General features: G+C 34.6%; 1 protein-coding gene across 1 annotated transcript in view; it reads right to left on the reverse strand.

Moving 5' to 3' along the window:
• Positions 1–22,246, reverse strand: part of SEMA3D (semaphorin 3D) — a 140,726-nt gene that overhangs the window by 5,329 nt on the left and 113,151 nt on the right. The window contains exons 11-16 of the mRNA XM_036758346.1: positions 18,772–18,994; positions 16,867–16,955; positions 15,158–15,199; positions 13,539–13,696; positions 10,276–10,340; positions 6,233–6,372 (exon numbers count right to left, since the gene is read on the reverse strand). Coding sequence (XP_036614241.1) covers positions 6,233–6,372; positions 10,276–10,340; positions 13,539–13,696; positions 15,158–15,199; positions 16,867–16,955; positions 18,772–18,994 — 717 coding nt within the window. The remainder of the gene's footprint in view (positions 1–6,232; positions 6,373–10,275; positions 10,341–13,538; positions 13,697–15,157; positions 15,200–16,866; positions 16,956–18,771; positions 18,995–22,246) is intronic.

A 22,246-nucleotide genomic window follows, 5' to 3' on the forward strand; every position in this document is an offset into this window, starting at 1 on the left:
AGCTTTGCCCATTTTATAATTGAATGATGTAATAGAAATGATGATGATGATGATGGTATTAAACATAGCAATTTATGACTGACTACAGGAAACTTATCCACATTATACTTGAAGGGCAAATGATGTAGTGGGAGTAGTTTTTTTCTCCCACTTCACAAAATTCTGGGGGAGTGGGAGGGACGCTTGGGACCTGCTGACTAACCCACCAGTTAAAGGCATAAACATCATCAATTACAAAAGCAGCATCAGGAACAAGTCACTAGATAATTGACTCACGAACTTAATCGCACCAGACTATGAAATAACTCAGTAAGGAAGCATCCTCCCACTGGCAGCGGGACAGGCTGGTGACAGCTTCTGTGCTACGGGAGATCCTGTCTCTCCCAGAAACCATTCTGAGTGGAAGTAAGATTCTGAACTGTGACCTTCTGAGCAAGAAGGAGAGTATGTCCTGCTGGGCAAAATGCTTCCAATCTAGTCTGGATTTTGCCCTTTTCCTACCCTCAGGAAACAGTATTGCAGGTCATGAACAAAGCATCACTTTGTATAAATGATCTGCTGAAACATTACAGCTCTGGTACTTTAAAATGCAATGCCATAAAAACACGGTTGAAGTTGCATTTAAATTTACAGAACATGATACCATCATCATTGTGTGAAGTGATTTTTAAAAATCCACTACAAATAAACAAAAGGCATTTGTATTAATAAAGTCTTTATATTAATAAAAAATCCTAAAAGGATGTAAGATTATGGTAAATTATGGATAAGAAAAGGAAAAGAATGTTGTAATTTGTAATTTAAAAAATGTTAAGCAGGCAAAATATACAAGGGACACACATTTTTTTTAAAGTCAGATTTTTTTAAAAAAAAGATAAGTTTTAATGAAATATTTTACTTAAACTGAAACTTTATATATCTATATTAACAAATAAACTTGAAACCAAGTTGGTTTTCTCTCCTTTAAAAGATAACTATAAAACCATATAAGTAAAATAAAATCTAAAATTTTTAAAGTCCAGAAATCTTTGACCTAATACATCTTTTTGGAAAATTTGAGTGGGGGGGTATCTATGCGTACCCATATATGTGTGCATGTGAACATACACAAAACATGATTTCTAGCATTGATTTCCATCACACTGAAGTTGGCAAAGATTTCCAAAGACTCCAAATCCTCTTCTCAATTCTCATCAACCTAGAACTCTCTTCCCCATTTGGCAACATTGATGGCCACTTGTTCATAATACTGAGGAGGGGATTGAGGTATTTAGTAGGAGTTTGGATTATATCAGTGTTAAAACCCTGACCAACTCTGTTATTATTGAAAACAAATTTCTCCTTGAAATGACTAGAGTACTCTCTATCACCTAAACAGAGGCATTCTCAAAAGTTCTGTCCTTAGCCCCTCTTCTCTTCTCTCTTGGTATTTTCTCCTTTGATGATGTTATCAACTCTAAGGACCTTCAACTCCATTAAAATGACTCAGGTAGCTGTCTCCAAATCCAATTTCTATCCTGATACTCATTTGTATCTTTCAAACTTCTTGTTGGGAATCTCTGACTTGATGCCCTAAAGGATCCTCAAACTCAACATGTTCTAAGCCAAACTCTCCTTGACTTTCCTATTTTTATTAATGGAGCCCTCATTTTTAGAGGGTTGGAATGTTGACTCTTTCCTTCTCATCCCTGATATTCATTGCCCATAAAGTCTGGATAATTCTTTCTAATATCTTTCATATAAGTCTCATCTTCCTCTCATTCCCATGTTCATTATTCTAATTATAATTTTTATCGTGTCCCCTCTGGAGAATGGGGAAAGACTCGACTAGGCTCTCTATCTATAATCTCTCCTGTTAAGTTATCCAAAGAAGACTGAGTTATCTTCCTAATAAAAAATCTACTTAAAAACATCAGTGCCTCCTACCTACTTACCAAATCAATTTTAATTCTTTAGTCTGGCAATCTGTCCTCCAAGCATTGCCTCCAGGCTGTGCTTCCTGTTTTATACCTAACTATGTTTCCTGGCCAAATAGGATTATTTGGTATTTCTGAATATTCCCCTTGATTTTCTTTCTTTGTTTTTCAGTAAAAAAGCATTTTATTCTAAACTTAAATACAAAATAAAATGATCATTTCCACATATACTGTGAAGTAGCAGAGTGTTGGTGCATGAAATATCCAAATACTGTGGAACAGGAAAACTATTCACCTCTATTCTGTAGAGCTTGCTTTTCTTTAAAAATAGCTAATAAAGTCACTATGAAACTTTCAAAGCTATCCTCCTGTTTTTCTCTGACTCTTTCTATATGCCTCTTGATTTTACAAGTCCATGTCTTTACTTGTACTATCCCTTCTTTCAGAAATTCCATCTTTACTTGTCAAAATCCTACTCTTCAAACCCCTCTTCCAATTCCACTTCCATTTTTAAGTCTTTCTTGACCTTCTTACATGATCTGATCTCTCTTAACCACTATAGATATATGATTGCACTTCTGACAGAGTATAGCCTGCCTTGTATTGCCTGTTATTTGAGTATTACTCTTTGAGAAATACTCTTTCCTTCTTCCTAGCTTGTATTGTCCTTGAAAGAAAAGATCACATCCTATTTATTGTCATACCCCCTTGCACTGCCTTACACATGGCAATCAGTCAATAAGTACCAGTTATTTTAAATTTAGTTCTAAATTGAGATAAAGGAATCACTTCACCAGGGATGGTGCTGTATTTGAGAAGGAGTGCATACATTAATGATAATGGGTTCCTTAAAACAAGTTCACTGTGCATTCCCATTTGCATCTTCAGACAATTCCATTCTCCCTATTGAAAAGAATTGCTGTGCTTTGTGTTTCCTGTATCTGCTTTTGGTACGGTGCTGAGAAAAATTCAAAAAGAACTCCATTAATTCCAGTAAATCCAGAAAAGCAGATATAGAGGTAAAGTAGGGCCAATGAAGGCGGGATATTTGTAGCAGAGTTTATCCCATTGTTTTCAATATACAAGGGGTTAATATTATAAGAAGGAAAATCTTTATGTATATTAGCAGAACAAAACTCATGCTTATATTATTAACATATAAGACAGTTGTTATACCAATTCCCTAATACACTTGATAATGAATAACTCCTTAAGAAAACTTCAATTTTAAATATTTCTGAGGAACTGTTCAAATATTAGAATAGAGACGATCTATAATATTTTAACACTTTGTTACAATAATTAGTTCATTTTAAGCCTAGGTGCCTAAAGATCTACAAAATTCTTTCCTCTGCTGTTAAAGGAAGTTTATAACACAAAGTTAGGAGTACATTCAAAATCGGAGACTTCATATTTTCCATTCTACCTTAATCCATATTTCTATTTGTCTATCATTAACCCTAGGCTCCTTTGAGGGTGAAGCAAAATTCAGGTTATCAAAATCATTTAGGTCAAGAGTCACCAGAGTGTATTACAATGTTTATCGACAGACACCTGGAGGGGAAGTTGAAGAATGGGCAAGTCTTTGCTTGGAACTTCCCTGGATCCTTGAGGAAATAAAGATTAACTGGTGGCATGACACCAATGCCAGCAGTGCCGAGCCCTACTCAATGCCTCCCTTTCCTGCTACGGCTCGGTTCTACTTTCTTATTCTCTTGCTTCCTTTGGGTTTCCTATTCTTTATATCCCAACTGTTGATGTCCCTACTCCTACCTCTCCACTACCACCCTCTCATAATTTCTCCCTAGCTCTGAACTAGATCCTACTTTTCATACAAGATTCTCAAAGCCCTGTCCAATTGGAACATGTTTCCTGTTGAACCTAAGTGAACTCTCTTTGATTTTAACGGTTGCTCAGGTCTTTTTCACACTTAGTTTTTTACTGATGGATTAAATTTTAAAAGTGCTGTTACCAAAAAAAGGTAATTACTTTAAATTAGAAAAGTGGGGTGATCAATGGAACTCTAATCCCTTCAATAAATTAGGTTCATTTAACTTCTAATTGACCAGTCTGAACTTTAGCATTTCAAAATTCTGCTGGATTAAACATATGCATGGCCACTTCCAGAACACTTCAATGGATTCATACCCTCCTGTAAGTATGCCTTCCAGTGGTGAGGCTCTTAACCACGCCGATGATGCTGTGCCATTTTTGCCTAATTTCTCCTCCCTACTCAATGGGATAGAGTCCTTTCTCTAGGTATATACCATTTCATACATACTAGTACAACACATTAGGATATCTAACTGTTATCCCTGGTCCTTGCTACATTATCTTTTGCAACCATATATTCTCTTGATGTTATCTTTTACACAAATCATTTCAAATAAAACATCATTGGTAATATGCTGTGGCCTATGTAACCCAATCAAGCAAACAATAAATTTTTGACAATAGCCTAATTGCAAGGGACTTGCCCAGACACTACGCTAGAAACTAGGGACACAAGTACAAAGAATGAAGTCACCCCTACTAGTAATGTGTTTACATTTCAACACAAATATAATGTAAATTTTAAAATATATATGTGTATACACATAAGCACGTATATATGCATATGTATACACAAATATATATATAAATATATGTGCATGTATATATATATCTTCATATACATATATGCATATATATGTGTATACACACATACAAATATATATTATATGGATACATATATATACACACACACACATATATACACACATACATACACACACACACACACACACACACACACACACACACACAAAGTAGGTAAATACAAGGACGTTTGGGAGGAATGGCCCTAGTTAACTGGGGACCAGGAAAGCTTTCATGCAGAAGATAGTATTGTAGCTCTGTTTTAAAGAAAGAGGGTAAATCTATTAGCCAGAACTGAGGCAGGAGTGCATTCCAAGAATGAGGGATGGCTAGTTTGAAGGCTCAGAGATAGAAGATGAAATGCCATGTGTGAGGAATGAAGAAGGTCAGTTTTTCTGGACTGTCATATTCAGGGGGAGAGTGACCAGAAGGTTGAAAGGTACAATGGGGCCACTGGCTTTTGTAGGCCTTTAAAATCTGAAATAGAGGAGTTTTTATTTTATTCTAAAGGCAAAATCACTTGAGTTGGCTGAATAGGAGAGTCATATGGTCAGATCTCTGAATGAAATGTATTTTGGCAAGAGTATAGGATGGACTGAAATGGTAGGAGACATAAGGCTGGGAGGCCAATTAGGAGGCTGAGGCAATAAAGTAAGCAAGAGGTGATGAGGGCCTGAACTAAGATGCTAGATATATGAATGGAGAGGAGTCAGATGCAAAAGATTCTCTGAAGGTAGAGATGGCGAGATTTGGTAAGTGACTGGTTATGTGGGGTGAAGGAGATTGGGGAGAAGTCTATAATAATGCTGAAGTAATGACTCTGAGATATTGGAGGGGAAGATTCTGGGGGAAAGATAAAGAGTTCAATTTTAAATATATTGAGCTGAAGATACGTGCCTGTTGCTATTTAGGCCTTCTGTAAAGTGACCATTCATTCCAAAAAGTTCAAAGTGCTCAACAACTCTGTTAAGGAAGCCATGCAAAATTCTATGTTATATTCAGTGACAGGTAAGTTCCAGATACAACGAAGTAATGGAAGCAAAGATCATATTTAATTTGCTTTTGATTCTGTTAATTTCTTCTTATACCAAATGTCAGAATGCGTACATATCATATATACCAGTTTTGTTGTTTTAATTGGAGGGAGGAGGGTTGAAGTTGAGATAGGGTGGATCATGGTGGTGACTATTTTATCAAGGGTGAATGTTTCTAGTCATTCTACACTTGGGTGTGTTTTTTACTACAATCTGAAGACTATCTAACTCAAGGACAAACTGTATTTTGGTGGTTTATTAGTATTTTTTTTCACAAAAACAAAAAGCACTGCATTTTTAATTTTTGGCTCCCAAAACAGACAGAGACACTGCCTTGAAGAATCTATGGGAATGAAAAAAGGTAAAAGGTTCTCTATGAAATGCTTACTTTCAAATTTCTTCTGCTCTTGAGAGTATTTGATCAAAATAATGAAATAAGCCCACTTTAATTTTGAAACCAATATGAAATTTTTATTGTTAGCCACACAATGAATTTTCTTACCTTGAATGAAATTAGAATACCATATGATGCTAAAAGTAACATATTTCCTATATGGCAATAAAATTTATCTTAAAGATTTAAAAAATATTCTGATAATATTTTGCTCAGGATGAATATTCCTTTCCTTGGTGATTATAACTTACCTCCTCCCGATGCTCTTCTCCAGATCGCTGGATATACCACTTTATAGATGCTTGCTGGGATTTAGGAATACATTCCAGAAAGGTTGAATTAAATTCAATGCCAAAAATCACCTTTTCATCAGCAGTTTCATGACTAATGCCTGGAAAGCAAACATGGTATAGGAGATTAACCTCGACCTGATTTTTAAAGCAATGGGAAAATGGATTGATTTAGAACAGATGCTATGAGGGAAAGAATCATAATATATTATTTAAAAAAAGAGAACTTTACATTTTGTTTAATATCAATTCTCTAACAGACTGATTTTTAAAATTCTAGGCCAGTATTTCTAAACAATTTATTTTTTTTACCAAGGGTCTAAATGTTTAAAATAAAATGCTGTCAATAATATTATTGAGAAAAACTGTACTGAAAGATTTTATAATTCTTCTTGGTGCAATGGTAAACCACAAGCACAAAAGAATGACAATGAAACATGCCAAATGATGAACTTAAAATGCAACAGACACATTTTTCAGAGATGGCTAACATGGGAATTTGTTTTCCTGAACTACATAGATATCTATTCAAGGACTGAAAAAAAAACAGACTCAAGGGAACAGGGCAGTAGTGGGAGGAAAAGATTAATTTAAAAAAATTATTGTTATTGGAAATAATTTTTAAAATATTGTCAAAATAGAAAGCATTCCTGTACTTGAAAAATAAATTTTCTTCTCTGAGTTAGTTAAAACTTTAAAAAAACCCTTTATTATTTTCCCCTAAAGTGAGGAAAAAGAAAAATAACTCATACCAGTAGCCTTTTAGCTTTCTAATCAGTCCTGGGAGAATAATAATTATAACATCTACTATTTATAGAGCTCTCTTAAGGTTAGCATAACACATTATAAATATTATCTCATTTTTATGATCATAAGGACTGAAAAGGTAGATACTATCATCATCCCCATTTTACAGGTGAGGAAATGAGGCAGACAGATGTTAAGTGATTTTCCCAGGATCATACAGATATTAAGTGCCTGAGGCCATGTTTCAACTCAGGTCTTCCTGACTCCAAGTCCTACTCTCTAACACCTAGCTGAAAATACGCTAAATGTTTAAAGAGAGAAATGTGAGTGTGGTTTAATGATAAAAGCTATCAAAATAATTAATAATGTTTACAACTTAAAGATATGGAAGAGCTACTTCAATGCTTTCCTGGCAAAAAGTTCATCATTAGATAGAAATTTATAGAGCCACATATGTGTTCCAATACTCACAAAATAGGCCTTACCTTCTTACTCGTCTTTCAACTTTAATTTTAGTAAGAAAAAAGAGATGGAAATACTCTTCAAGACTCTCTGTTCTAAGTGCACATGCATGAAGCCGTTAAGGGGAAACTTTCTGAGTGGTGTACGAGACACCTTATTCTCTTAAATCAGTTGTACCATCTGTAATACATTCATTCCCAACTAGCTGAAGCCTGTGTCCCATGTGTGATCTCAGATCTAGAGTTCACATTTGATCAAATGGAAAATGACTGCTGCTGGGCCAGATGGGCCTGAATAGGTACATATAATTTTTGAGTAAAAATTTCAGATGTCTATTCAGCAAAGTAGCCTACTTCGAACATTAGGCAGAAGACTAAGGAACTAAGAATGGTTAAGAACATTCAGCACACAGAATTATTAAGAAATTCTCAAGGATATGTAAAAATCCATTGGGTTATTTCTTGCAATGGTTTCTTTTCTTTTTCATTAATTTACTGTTAGAGTTTTCAAGCATATGGTATGTACCCATAAATTACTCCTTTTCTAGCTCCCAATGAATGGCTTCTATTTGAAAGCTGTGGTCTATCACAGTCAACAAAATATCATATTCTACATTTTCTACAGTTACAAAAAACATTTCTTGAGTCTCACGATGCCATTTATGATGGAAAAGAGAAAGCTCATCAAAAACATGAGGGCATTTAATACAGTAATCACTGAAGCCCTGTGGGAAAAGGGTGTTATAACATCAAAAGGATTACACTAATTATGATGAAGTGAAGAAATATTCTAATAATCTGTTTTGGTTGTCTTATGGCAGATTCAAGGATGCAAGGAAAGATTAAATTAAATTTATTTCATCAATTCATTCAACTTAATGGAAAATTTTGCAAGTGGAAAATTCTGTCAGACCAATCGTTTGTTTGAAATGATGAACTGCTTGACTAAATTCCCTTCCTTAATTCAGGCAATGTAACTAGTATCCTAGGGCACGTGCTCATTTTGATTTAAAGATAAACCAGAATTTAACTCTGTTCTTAATGACATTCCCCTTGCCATGTCTGTATTTTACACATAGCATTCACATACAGATAGGCTATCTGATTTCTTCCTAACTTATAACGGTATAAAATTGCATTTGATATTAAACGAGGATAAACTATAAGTTAATATACTTAATTTAATTTAAAAGTAATTTTAAGTGAAATTTTTCTTTCTCAGATATGAAAAAAAACATTTTGCACAGCAAAATGCTTAAGCTATGTCCCTTTAAAGAAAATATATAATCATTACATTTTATTTTAAAATCTTGCTTGGGGACTTAAGATAACCTAAGTTGCAGTTATGAATTAGGAACGGCATTTCTCCCTCAAGTTATTGTGCTGTCTCCTGTCTCCTCTTGGGTGCCCAACTTCTAGGGGAAAAAATAATTTTCTGCTTTCTGTTTCCATTTCTTTGCCATAAAGTTACTCCCATATTCCACTGTAATCCCACTTCCCTCCCCGTTACTCTATAGAAACTATTCTCTCCAAGATTTCTTCTCAGACTTTATTCTTCTTGATATATCCGCTGCTTTTCACTCTATTGACCATCCCTTCCCTCTTGAGATACTGTCTTTCCATTGGATGCCTCTTTTTATACATCCCCACCCCCACTTCCTCCATTACTGGGATAATTTTTCCCCTGCCTCACATACTGAAAATTTTTTTGCCTTAAAGGCCCAACTTAGGTGCCACCACTTCCATGAAGCCTTATCTGATTCTTTTGGCTAGAAATTATTATTCCTTCCTCCAAATTCATATATCACTCCATTGAATCTCTCTTATTCATTTATTCATATTTAGCATGTATTATGATTATCTGTACATGTCTCATAAATCATTAAAGTATAACTCCTTCAAAGTAGAACGTATATTATCACTTTTCATCTTTGTATATACTCAGCACCTAGTAGAAAATAGATAGGAAATGTTTAATACATGTTCGTTAACTGAATTAATTATACTCACCTTGTGACATCCTTCAGATTATTTTTTAACTTTCCTCTCTGACTAAATAGTCTAACATTCAGCTGAAAGGTTTGTAACACCAAATGAGCACACAATGGTTTAGAACTGCTTTAAGGAAGTAGGAACTCACAGCCCTCAAAACACTGCTGGAAATGCTGTGTATATCATACATGTTTGAAAAATATCTGCTGAATCATGGACCAAGAGTTATCAGAGCCTCTGAAACCATGTTTCTAAGAACTCATCCAAAGCTTTGTTTTTGCCCCTTTGGTTCCTCCCTTAAGTTTGCTCAGTCCTGTTAGTTTTGGGGTACATGTAATTATGTCTAACAAAAAAACTTCAAATCTTTTAATTGCAAATTGGCACAGTATAGGAAAAACTGATAGAGAAAAAAATTAAAAATGCAGAACAGATAAATAAAGAATGATTACTAAAGTGTTCCTTACTTTCAAAGTGATTCACTGGAATATCTCTTTCTTAAAATAAGTTACACTCCTGAGTGCTTTATAGTTTAGAAGACCCTTTACCTCTTTATCCAATATCTTTATAAATTTAGCTCTGTGAGTTCATGTCATATATGATTTGACCTTCAACAAGTTAATTACTACATCTTTTTAGGAACACATTTTATGTAAAATATATTACTGTGTAGTATTATGTAAAAGGCATTTATTATAAATTGATAGTCTATGTTTCTGAATAAAAATGAATAGAAAATGCATGCTTAGGTTTTAAAGGGAGAAAACCACAAAAAGCCTTATTAATGAATACATATAAGAAACTTACTGTCTTCTACGTCCCAGCATTGAGTAATGGGGTCCCCATATTTTACATCTTGCCGCCTAGCTCGCCTATGGAAAGTGAATTAAAATATTTTTAAAAAATCAGCAGTAACTAATTAGAACACAACCATGTCTAATGCAGAGGAGACAGAAATGTGGAGCAGGGCTGCTGCCACCTGTTAAAACTTGAACATAGATGGCCACGAGTGTCTAAAAACTAGAATTCTACTTCTGAATATCAACTAATACAAAATGGTGTTCCATATCATTGTCACATGCTTCCTTGTTCTTTTCTTTGGCTACTTAGATTGTGTCAGTTGTGAATATAAAGGTAACTGCATTATAAAACAGATACGAGAAAGCAGATCTTCCTCTCTATATTCTCATGGAACTATGTGTTTAAGACATGCTCAGAAGGAAAGGAATCCCTTTGAGAGAACTAAATTTGACTGAACAATTATTTACATAGCCAATGATTTTCTCATTTCTTCTTCTGAACTAGATTTGATAACAAGCTTTGTTTGATACTTTCATCAATGAGGTGAGGGACAAATACACATCTACATTTATTTTAAACCAATGGAAGATCTTCCCATTTCTTTTGACTGCTTAATTTTGTCAGACTATAGTAATCATAGTCGTAGTCATAGTAGTAGTAAGAGGAAAAGCAGGAGAAGCAGGAGGAAGAGGAAAAGCAGGAGAAGAAGAAAAGGAGAAGGAGGAGTTGTGGTAATCATAATAATAGGCTATTAGGTGGCACAGTGGATAGAGTATTAGGCCTGAATTAGGAAGACGCGAGAATTCCCACATCAGATACTTATTAACTGAGTGACACTGAGCAGGTCATTTAATCTCTCAAGTTCTTCAGTCAGAAAAATGGGGGCAAGAATAGCACCTACCTCAAAGGGTTTCTTTAAGAATCAAATGAGATAATATAGGCAAAGGACTTTGCAAACTCGTATGAAAATACTAGGCTATGGGTAGTAAGAAGCAGCTAGGTGACACAGTGGATACAATACTGGACCTTAAGTCAGGAAGACCTGAGATCAAATCTGGCCTAAGACATTTACTAGCTGGATGATTCTGGGCAAGTCATTTAACTTCTTTTGGTCTCAGTTTTCTTAACTATATATGGGGATAATAATAGCACCTATCGCCTAGGGTTGTTGTGAGGAACAAAATTAGACACTTTTTGTCATGCTTAGCATGATGTCTGGCCCATAGTTAATTCTACATGTATGTTTATTCACTATTCTCCCCTTCTCTGGTAGTAGGAGCAGTAGTAGTAGCTGATATCTATGTAATGCTTCAGAGTTTGCAAAGGGGCTTATTTTTTTTCTTTTGAACTTCACAACTACCCTGTAAGATAGACTGATGAGGAAACTAAGGCTCAAAAATGTTAAATGATTTACAGATTCACCCAGATAGTCAGTGTCAGAAGCAAGATTTTAAATGCAGGCCCACCGGACTCCAGGCCCAGAACTCTACTTCGAGACCATATATATCTCAGTTCAACTTTTTGCAAAATCCTGGATCCTTTACCAGGATGGCATTGATTGGGTTGTAATCCTTGGGCAAGACTCAAACATTTTACCATTTGCTTACTATGGGCACAATGTTGGAGAAGTCAAAAAAAATCATATTCGAATGACACAGTCTTGTGAAAAATTGGAAGGGAAAATATGGACTAGTCGCAAAGTCAAGAATGTTTTTAAACCTTGATTTTTGTAAGCTATGATCAATTCATCATTTGTTACTGGTCAAAAAGCATTCTTGTTCTTTCACTTCCGGAAAACTGTAATAATCTTATATTTGCCTACTAACCATAATCAATTTTATTTACATATCTACCTTCATCTCTTAATTGGAATAACTACCCAGCCTCATTACATTTGGATATTTGAGATCAGAGATTAAATGGAGATCATTAGCCATCCCTTAAGAACTCTGTTCTTGTCTTCTTTGTTGCTATTGCTTTTTTGCTACCCAGAAAAACATGGACAAATGGTGGCAACACCAATATCCAGTGTACAGTACAAAAAATAGATAAAAATTTTAAAAATCACAAACAATTACAAATTTTTTCCCACAAAATAGCTCTGACACATGACTTTCAGGTTATTTTACAAAATTTGCACATATCACCTAAATTGATTCAATTAAAAAATGACTTTGAAGAAAATAACCTTTGCCTTTTCATTAAGCAAAATGTTAACATTTTTTTTCTAGGTATGGTGGTAATAACCTTGTAATCCTATCTACTGAGGAGGCTGGTGCTGGCCAATCTCTTGAGCTCAAGGGTTCTTAGCTGCAGTAGGCTAAGCCAAGAGGGTATAGGATATTTGCACTGACTTGAACATCAATCTGATAAGCCTCAAACAGTGGTGGTGGGACCTTTACGTTACCTAGAGAGGGGCAAACTACCTTAGGTAGGAAAGGGTACAGCTCAGAGTCCCAAAATTAATTGGTAGTGGGATTGGACCTATGAGTAAACCTTGCTTTTCTATCTTGGTCAGACAGAAAGATCCAGGAAAAAGGAAAGAAAGAAGGAAGAAAGGAAGGAAGAAAGGGAAAGAGAGAAAGAAAGAAAACATTTTCTAAATAAATTGAGGGTCTCCAGAACATTGGATAATTACAAATAAATGATCAAACAGAAAAATAAACACATTTACAAAGGGAAACTCAATATAGATCAAAAGCTATTTGATAGTATTCTCCCTAGGTGCAAAAAAAGAGTTTAAATATTTAGTCCTTAAATGTAAATGATATTATTTTATATTATTTCATGCATATGCATGTGTAGAAATGTATATATCTATATATTTATAAATATGTCAACATTTAGAAAGTTTTTGTGAATACATATGTTCTATGTATTCAGAAAGATGTCAAGAGAAATAAATGATTTTCATTGTTAGCTATACAGTGAAAAAAGTATAAAAAAGCAGAATTGTCAGAATTATTTTACTGATGTGTAACTAAATTGTTAGTCCATTTAAAGTAAAAACCTAAAAGGGTGTGTATATATATATATGCATATGCATGTGTGTATATACACATGTATGTGCACACCCCTATATATAACACATATGTAATTATATAGAATATAGAAATGTGTGTGTGTATAGATTTAGATTTAGCTTTCTAAATAGACCATTGGAATATGCTATATTTCAACCATATCTGCTCTCTAAGAAACTAAGTCCAGAATTTTGGAAGTTGCTCCTCATGAAGAGGGAGTTTAAATGAACCTTTTAAGTCTCTTACCTTTTGGAAGTTGGTGCATATCGAGAACATGCATTTCCATCCCAAGCACAGTAGGGATCTCTGGCAAGGCAACAGTCTGCACAGGCCTTCCCATACGTATCACATCTGTGCAGAGAGAGCTGAACCAATCCATCTCGGGAACCAATGTACAATTGTTGCTGCAAATCAGGCAAAGCAAATGAATTAGAAGCATCTTTCAGGCCATTCTTAAGAATTTTCCTTCCCCCCTACCAAACACCACACTCATTGGCCTAAACATTGCTCTGGTTCATAGGGCTTCCTGCCCATTATAAAACACTTGTGAAGAAACACAAGGAAGAGAGAAAAAAACAGTCAATCACTTTCAACTCTGGCAGACCGGGTGGTTGGCAGGATGTCTATGGTAGTACAGGGACAGCATTCTGTGGAGCTAATGTAACATTGGCAGAAATTTAAGAAGGTCAAAAACCAGCTGCTAGACTGGAGGAATTAAGATGTCAAATTTTTCCTTGATAGTTGAAAATGTACATTGGTAGGTTATGTCGAGTACGGATGCCATAGGCAAATCTAATGATGAGAAGTATCTTTTCCCTTACATGGTTACTTCCATGTAAAAGGATCACAGAGAGCTTTATAAACTTAGTCCATGGAATTAACAAATCACTTCATTAGCTATTGGAGTGTTGATCTCTCTTGGGGATTGTGTAATAATAAGAGGATGTTAGAGTTCTGGGCTAAGACTGAAGAATATCAAATAAAAATGGAAACCTTCAAGGAAGTAGAGGAATCTGAGCATAATATCTTGATATGACTTCTGTGAGTTGTGAAAATTAACATACTTATTCTTTATAAATAGAGAATGCTTTAATCTGGGCCAATTATCCTAGAAATAAGCACCGGCATACCCATCATAGTTGCATTACAAAACTATCACAGGAGGATGGTGGCTAATTGCCTATCTGGTTAATGGTGTATATATGGCACATGTGTGTGATGATTTTCTTGAGCTAGAGGGACCAGTTTTCCTCTCTGGGTTGAACTCAGAGTCAGAGCCTGGAGAAATAATCAATGTGTACTTATTAATAGCATTCATTTGTTTTGGACCAGCTAAGACAGGTCAAGACCACACCAGCATTATCCTAACTCTGACCCTAGAGTCATGATCATTTAAGAGACTAGAGTAAAAATAGTTAAAACCATTTTGCCTCACTTGAATCAACTAAAGCCTAGAGTAGCATTCCAGAGAAGTAGGCAGTAAGTACTGGGTTTCAAAGATCATAAGATAATCCCTGTGGAGTCAGGGATTGTCACTGACCCCTACAGAGGTCAATGGGACCTAAGGAATTTTTCAAGGCCTCTATTTCAAGGGCAAATGGGAAGGGAAATTTTCTTTTTTTCTTATTTCTAAAATGTAGAATTTCTGCTAAAATTTGGGTAAACAATAGTTCATAATTGGATAAAAGAGAAAGATACTACATATTAAAATCTTATTCATCACTTTCAAATGCATTGATTTTTTTACCTTCATTCAACCAAACTTCATTGCCTACTATGTACGAAGGCATCTCAATATTTCAAAAATATCAGTCTTTGCTTCAAAAAAAAATTTATCTCCTCAATAAAATAAACATGGAACTTACTTGCTTCAAAGACATCTCCATATTCAAGATAAATGATGGATTCTGAAAAAAAAAAAAGAAGGTAGGGACTGATGAAGACACTTATTATTATGTTTTCCCCCACTTTCAGCTAATCAATATGATGTCAAATACCTATTAATTAATTAATGGACTAAACTTCAAAATCCAAATAATCTATTAACGTGGAAAAGCAGAGATTGGCTAAATGTTTCAGGGTTGTTGTTTTTTTTTGTTCCCTTCATATGTATAATTTTTACTATTAGAATTATATTTTTTAAAAAATCCTATAAGTAAAACTATTTTACTGTGATCATATAAGAAAATGTTTAACTTTTAAAAATTTTACCACTTTCTTTAAGACTTTTCTCCTCCAAAACTACTTTCCTTAACTGTTTTTCACATATTTTAAGATTGTATAAACAAATATCCTCATAAATTACTTGTTATTACCTATTAAACTCTTCAAGTTTGGCCATTTTATTATATTTCATTTCCTATATGTCCCCCTTAGCAAATGGTCATAAATGACATTTATGACCTCTTAGGAACCACTTAAAGATTTTGATTTTTTTGGTTGAGGCAAGATAAGAAGTCTAAGACTTATTAACTTTTTCACCACTGTTTTATCAAAATATAAATCTGGTCCTTTGGAACTCAAAATGTTAATTAATTTAAGCCCTTCATAGAAGGGGGTTTGGCCCTTTCAAGAAGTGTTATAGGTTTATGTGGAAACAGCCATTTTAAAAAAATAAACATATCCACAGAAAGTACTATAGGTTCAAGGAAGAATAGCAAACACATTTAGATGATGAAAGAATGCTATATTTCTAAAGATTTGCTCTTATGTAGTCTCTCAGCATAAGAAAATTAGATAAATCTATTTTTAATCTTTCCTTAAGAGAAAAAATAAATTAAAAATCTGGTGGGACTAACAATAACACAGAAACAATTTGGAATTGGTTTTTAAGATTCAATTCCACTACTGAGGTAAGGGTCAACAATAATGGAATTATAAAATTCCTAAAGATATATGGCAGCCTACCGTGTTTAGAAGAATAAATGAAGTATATGTTAATGCTAACTGTTATAACTTAGTCTTCACATATATACATATGTGTATGAATATACATACGTGTATACATACACACCCGTCATTCCATATATATGTATATGTGGATATGTGACTTTGGAAGATAGTAGAAAACAGAAGGCCCTGATGTGCTATGGTTCACAGGGTCATAGTCACATATGATTGAATGATTGAACAATATGTGAGTGTCACACACACATATTTTCTATACACACACACACACACGGACACACACATATATTTTTCCCCTAGGGAAGAGGAGGATGAATGATTTACAAACCCTCCTACAATTTACTCCATTGCAATTAAGAAAAATGCAAAAGTATAATTTATATTTTAGAAGAGCGTCTGGAAAGCTAAAGAGAGTTTAGGCTTTAAACTGACATGACACCTGTGGCCTTGATTGTATTCTCAAGAATGTAAAAAAGAGGCATCCCTAGAAGCTCCTGATTCCATGGTATGGCACACAGGAAGGATACTCCTTTTCTAAGTTTCAATAGGAATTGGCTCCCATAAGTTGTCTTTGGAGGGAGGGGAGACGTTTCAAAGTCTCCCTCTGGGGGTGGGTGGTAAGACAGAATGGATGACAGTGTCTAGGACTTATGAGTTTGCATCTTACCTTGAACACCTGCAACTCCTCCAATACTACCTCTTCCATATCCCACTTCTCCTTTGCAATGCTGACAACTTTTAGTACAGTTCCAATATCTAAAACAAAATATATCATTTACGAATCTCCTTTTTCCTACCCTCTACCTTAAGTATTAACACATTTCTGTCTTCCTACTGATCACATAACTTTTCTGTAAATATCTTCAAAGAATCCAGACAAAACAAATAGAATATATGAGAAATGATGCATACAATTCTTTCCCTGCCAATGTATTGGAAGTTGTCTGTTGCTCCCAAAAATAATACACACATGCAGGAAATGTTGAAAGACATGAAACTTTCAGGGTTCTTGACAATATGATTGTACATATTTGAGAAACTTGAACTTTTCTCATATATACCATAAAGGATGGAACACAGAACAACAATGCCTCTTGGGATGTATTCATTAACAAGATGACCCCATATAGGAACACTTTTAAAATGTAATATTTATTATTCATTCTTTTTAATGGTAAAATTCAGGATTGATTTGCTAATAATTTTTACTCTAAACCATTATCATGACACAAAAATTCAATGACACCTACGCTAACAAAGAAGGAAACAGATTATAGGTTGGGAGCCAAAGGGGTCCAAAGAGGCCATCTGTTTCACACGCTTCATTTTCAGAGGAGGAAACTGAGGCCCAGACAACTTTACTGATTTATCCAAGCTCCCATAGGTAGGAAACATCAGAGTCCTTTCAGGCTAACTCTGACACTCTACTCACTGTATCACTGTGCCTTCTCTAGAATCTACTTTGGAAGTGCGAGAATGCACAACTGCAATTCACTTAAGCTATGTGCATTTGCTGCTGCTGCTAGGAAATGGATTGCATTTCCCCTCCCTTGAAATGATTGAGTTTACCTTGCAAAAAAGATAATGAGGATAAAAAATAAAATGAAAGCTTATCTTTGAAAAGATTAAAACAGAAATGTACAGATGACCTTTCATAACAATTCCATGTGTTATTCTTTATTTCAGGAAGACAGCAAAAGGGTAGGTTGGTAAATAAACTGTGTGCTAATACATTCACAGGTGCTGTGCTATAGTGACCTTGAACTGGGCAAACTTCTCTAGTTTTGTTTTTCACTTTTATTGATATTTTAATGAAGTTGGTCAACGGATCTTAGAAATATCGTTTTATATCCTCCTTCATAAATGTAACTACAAGGACATGTGTGTCCAGTACAGTGAGTTTCCTATTACTGTTAACTGTCTCAGTTAAAACTATGTAGCTCCACCTGGTGGCTGCAGAATGTTTTGGAATATTAAACTCGGGAGTGAGGCTTAAAGAGTCAGGAGATTTTTATGTAACACAACTTTATATATATCTTTTGTTAATTTAAATTCAAATAAGAAAAATTATTAGACTTTACAATTTAGCTATCCTGAAATTTCACTTCTTTAGAAATCTGGGCCTTCTCTAATTTTATTTCCATTTTTTATTTTATTTGTTCTGAGCCATAGTACATTCACCTGGAATTTACTAATATTTGAATTATATGCTTTAAATTTATTCTGTTTTCAGATTCAGCCTTTCAATCCACACTTTTATGGAACAATATTTGAATTCTTTAAGTTCATGAACATTCAGTAAATAGGCAACCTTTTTAGTATATACATCGTACTTTCCATATCTCTTTCCAATTAATAATTAATCAGACATATGCATTGAAGTTCTGAGGATGAAGATGAATTTAACAATGGTATGATATTGCTACCGAGTCATACTGAATGTTTTTCACAGTCCTTTTAGGTCAAATGAGAAATAGGGTAATGCTCATTAGAGGTATTTCAGGCCGAGGAAAATCCTTTCTTAACTATTTTTTGTGTTTTTAAAGACACTAAAATTAAACTTCCAACTTACCTGTTCCTAGAAACATTACATCATATTGGCCATCTTCTGCAATAACGTGATCTACCACAATCTGTGTCAATCTGTAATCCACGTTAATTCTAGTAAAAGTAGGTCCTCCAGCCACAGGGTACACAGATTTATACATCACAGGATGCCGTTTTATAAAGCTAATGACATCATCTGGAAAGTCTCTGGTTGATTTAATCAATGGATCATATGTTCTGCTTGGACACTGAAAAGAAAGGGGGGAAAGGTATTAATTTCCCTCAACAATATATTTTACATGTTATAAAAATCATATTTACTACCAGCCAGTGAGGTTTCTAAAACCTTAGAATTATTGTTATTGAGGCATTGGAGAAATTTGGCAAAATTCATCACTATCCATAGTGAAAATTTTATATATCCAACTTTCATCCTTCAAATAGATCTAGGTTTGTATCTATTCGAATCAACTAGGCATGTATAGATATATCCATGTATGCAAATATACATACATACATGTATGTATATATGTTTGCATGTACTCACACAAACACACATATATTCATATATTTGGGCCTTTACAACTACTGAAATGGAGGTTTATCTAGTTGTTTTGATCTAGATGGAAACGTTAGACAGTGCAGGAAAGGTGCAGCATAGCTTTGTTTTTGGCTTATTTTCCTAATGTTTAAAGGTAATTTAAGTCTGTCTACTGGGTTTCTGAGATCAGAAATGCACAGAGCTGTTCTGTTCTCCCCTCACCCCCCAACACACACACACATACACATACACACACACACACACACACATACACACACACACCTTGCCTCTTCTCCTTCAGCTTTCATTCGTAGTCTAAAAATTCTTTTAAAACTTAAAGGTTTACAATAAATGTTTTCTTTTTCTTCTAATTTTTAATTTCCTTTACAAAAACAAAAACAAAACTTTTAATGTAAGACTTACCTAGCCAATTTTCTCAAATCTTTTCAAATGACCTTATGTCTCTAAACACCTGGGTGCTTTATTGAAGGAATTTTTACTACAGTGAACAAAAAAGGTATAAAGGGGAAAAATCATTGATTTGGAGCCAGAACTCGAGGCCTGACACAGCAACTTTTATTTACAGCTATGTGCCTGCTGGCAAGTAACTGAGCCTTCTGAGTCTCAGAAAAAAGTATTCCCTATCTCACAAGGTGGTTGTGGCAATCAAAGACAATACAAGCAAAGTATTTTGTAAACTGTGAAGTATACATATGTAAGGTGTTACTCTTGGTCTGTATAACAAAATGGAGACTACAGATAAGGCCTACTGACCAACAGTCAAAGGAGCAGGTACTTTAGCACAGATCAAGTTCTAATGATAAAGAGAGAAGCCATTTAACTTGTGGCATAGCCTATAAGCTTGGAAAGAATCTTAGGGATCAGCCAGTGAGAATCACAGAACCTCAGCGTTGGAAGTAAAGTTGGCATCTATCTTGTTCAATCTGTACCTTCCCACAAAGCCCCTCTACAATTCCATTGGCAGGTAGTCAGGTGGTTTTTATTTTAGGAGAGACCTACTACTTCATTTTTCAGATGAGGAAACAGGCATAGGAAGGTTAACTGACTTATTTAAGGATCAAATACAGTGATTATCTGAGAAATAAACTATACACTTAATAAATATCTAGACACAGGGCCACTTGTAGGCAAAATCTGGAAGTGGTCATCCCACCCTGGTGATTTCCTTACTGGTCATTGTTTTCTTACTACCATTCTTCTATGACACTATTTTTTGCCTCATTCCACAGGACCATGATTATGGCTAGATATTTTAAGGTTAGGAGCAACTTTATAAATTAATCTCTCATAAAGTTGTTTTTCAGTTGTGTCCAACTCTACGTGACCTCATGGACTTTGTTCATGGGGTTTTCTTGGCAAAGGTAGCAGAATGGCTTGCCATTTCCTTCTCCAGTGTGTTTCTTTTTTTTTTTTTCCCAGATGAGGGACTGAGGGGAATGGGTTAAGTGACTTGCCCAGGGTCACACAGCTAGTAAATATCTGACGCCACATTGAATTCAGATCTTCCCGATTCCAGGAATGGTGCTTTATACTCTATACCACCTAACTATCCCAAAGTAAAGTAGTATTAGCTTAAAGTATTATCATTCTTATGAGATATTTTCATTTTGATATGAAGCTCTGGAAAACCAAAAAGTGGTTTCAGTTTTGTTTTGGTAGAATCTTAGGCAAAATAAGATAGGAATAGTATTAGAAAAGATTTTCCTGGAATCTCAGAAATCCTATCATGTGGGTAGTCTCACAGTCTGTTTATTTGTAAAACTGTCTGGTGAGCATATATGAAGCAGGAAAAAAAATCTAGGTCCCCAGGTTATTTAAAAAAATAATTTTCTTTGTGTTACTGACGTGCTTCTGTACTTGAATTTCCATATATCTATGTGTATAGATAGACAAATAGACAGATAAGTGAAGTTTTATCAAAAAGCAACCTCATGGCTGTAATGAAAAAAGAATTTAATGTAGCATTTCAATGTTTTATAACTTATTGTGAGGTTTAAAAAAATAGAATGTATAGTAGATGTCCAGATAACCGTGGAGTAACACAAACCTACCTGGATTCAAGTCTTGTCCCTGACACATATTAAACTGCAGGGTCATGGGCAAATAACAACTTCTCACGGTCTTAGGCAACTATCTAAGATAGTCAACTATCTAAGACTCTTGGTTCAAGAAAAGTGGCCTATTTGCACTGGTAGAAAGACTTCCAAACCAGTGAAGGAAAATAAAAATTATCCTTTTATAATATTAAAACCAAATCAACTCCTAGGTAATTAAAGCCCTGAAATTAAAAGTTACTTTGGGAGATATGTCAAATTAGTATTATTTACCTGCTTTAAAGCAATTTAAATTGAAGAAGTCTCGATTAGAGACTAATTTAAAAGGAAAAATAACAATAGGAAAAGTTGGCTAAATATTTTATTTTCATTTATTTTAAATAAATTAAAAAGTTGGCCTTTGAAATGAAGGCTTTCCTATTAATATGGATAAAATCAAATTTCACTCAACTGGAAGGAAAATAACTGTTTTAATCTTGGTAACTATATTTCTGAAGTTATTTTTGAAGTGCTCTGGATAATGAGACCAGGAGCTGAAGAAGAAACCTTATGCTGCCCCCAAGAGGAACAAAAAAAGTAATCTTCTGGAAAATTTCCAATTCACATATCTGGGTCCAAGGAATTACTTTCTTTTGAGTTTGTAAGAAATTCATTTTAAAAGTGAGTCTACACTGCCCTCTGCAGGTGACAATTAGGCCAGCCAAACTAAGTGGTGGTGCTTTTGAAAGCCTCTTACTAGGCAGGTAACAATTCAGTAAATAGTTGTTTTCTCGTTGATTAGGTCACATTTTTGTCCAAAAGCACTTTTCTTTCAATATTTATAAGTATGTAAATATATTGTATCTGGGGGACATAAGGGCTACGACATGAGTATATTGTGGGTT

This window comes from Trichosurus vulpecula, chromosome 5 (assembly GCF_011100635.1).
Source record: "Trichosurus vulpecula isolate mTriVul1 chromosome 5, mTriVul1.pri, whole genome shotgun sequence".
NCBI lineage: Eukaryota > Metazoa > Chordata > Mammalia > Diprotodontia > Phalangeridae > Trichosurus > Trichosurus vulpecula.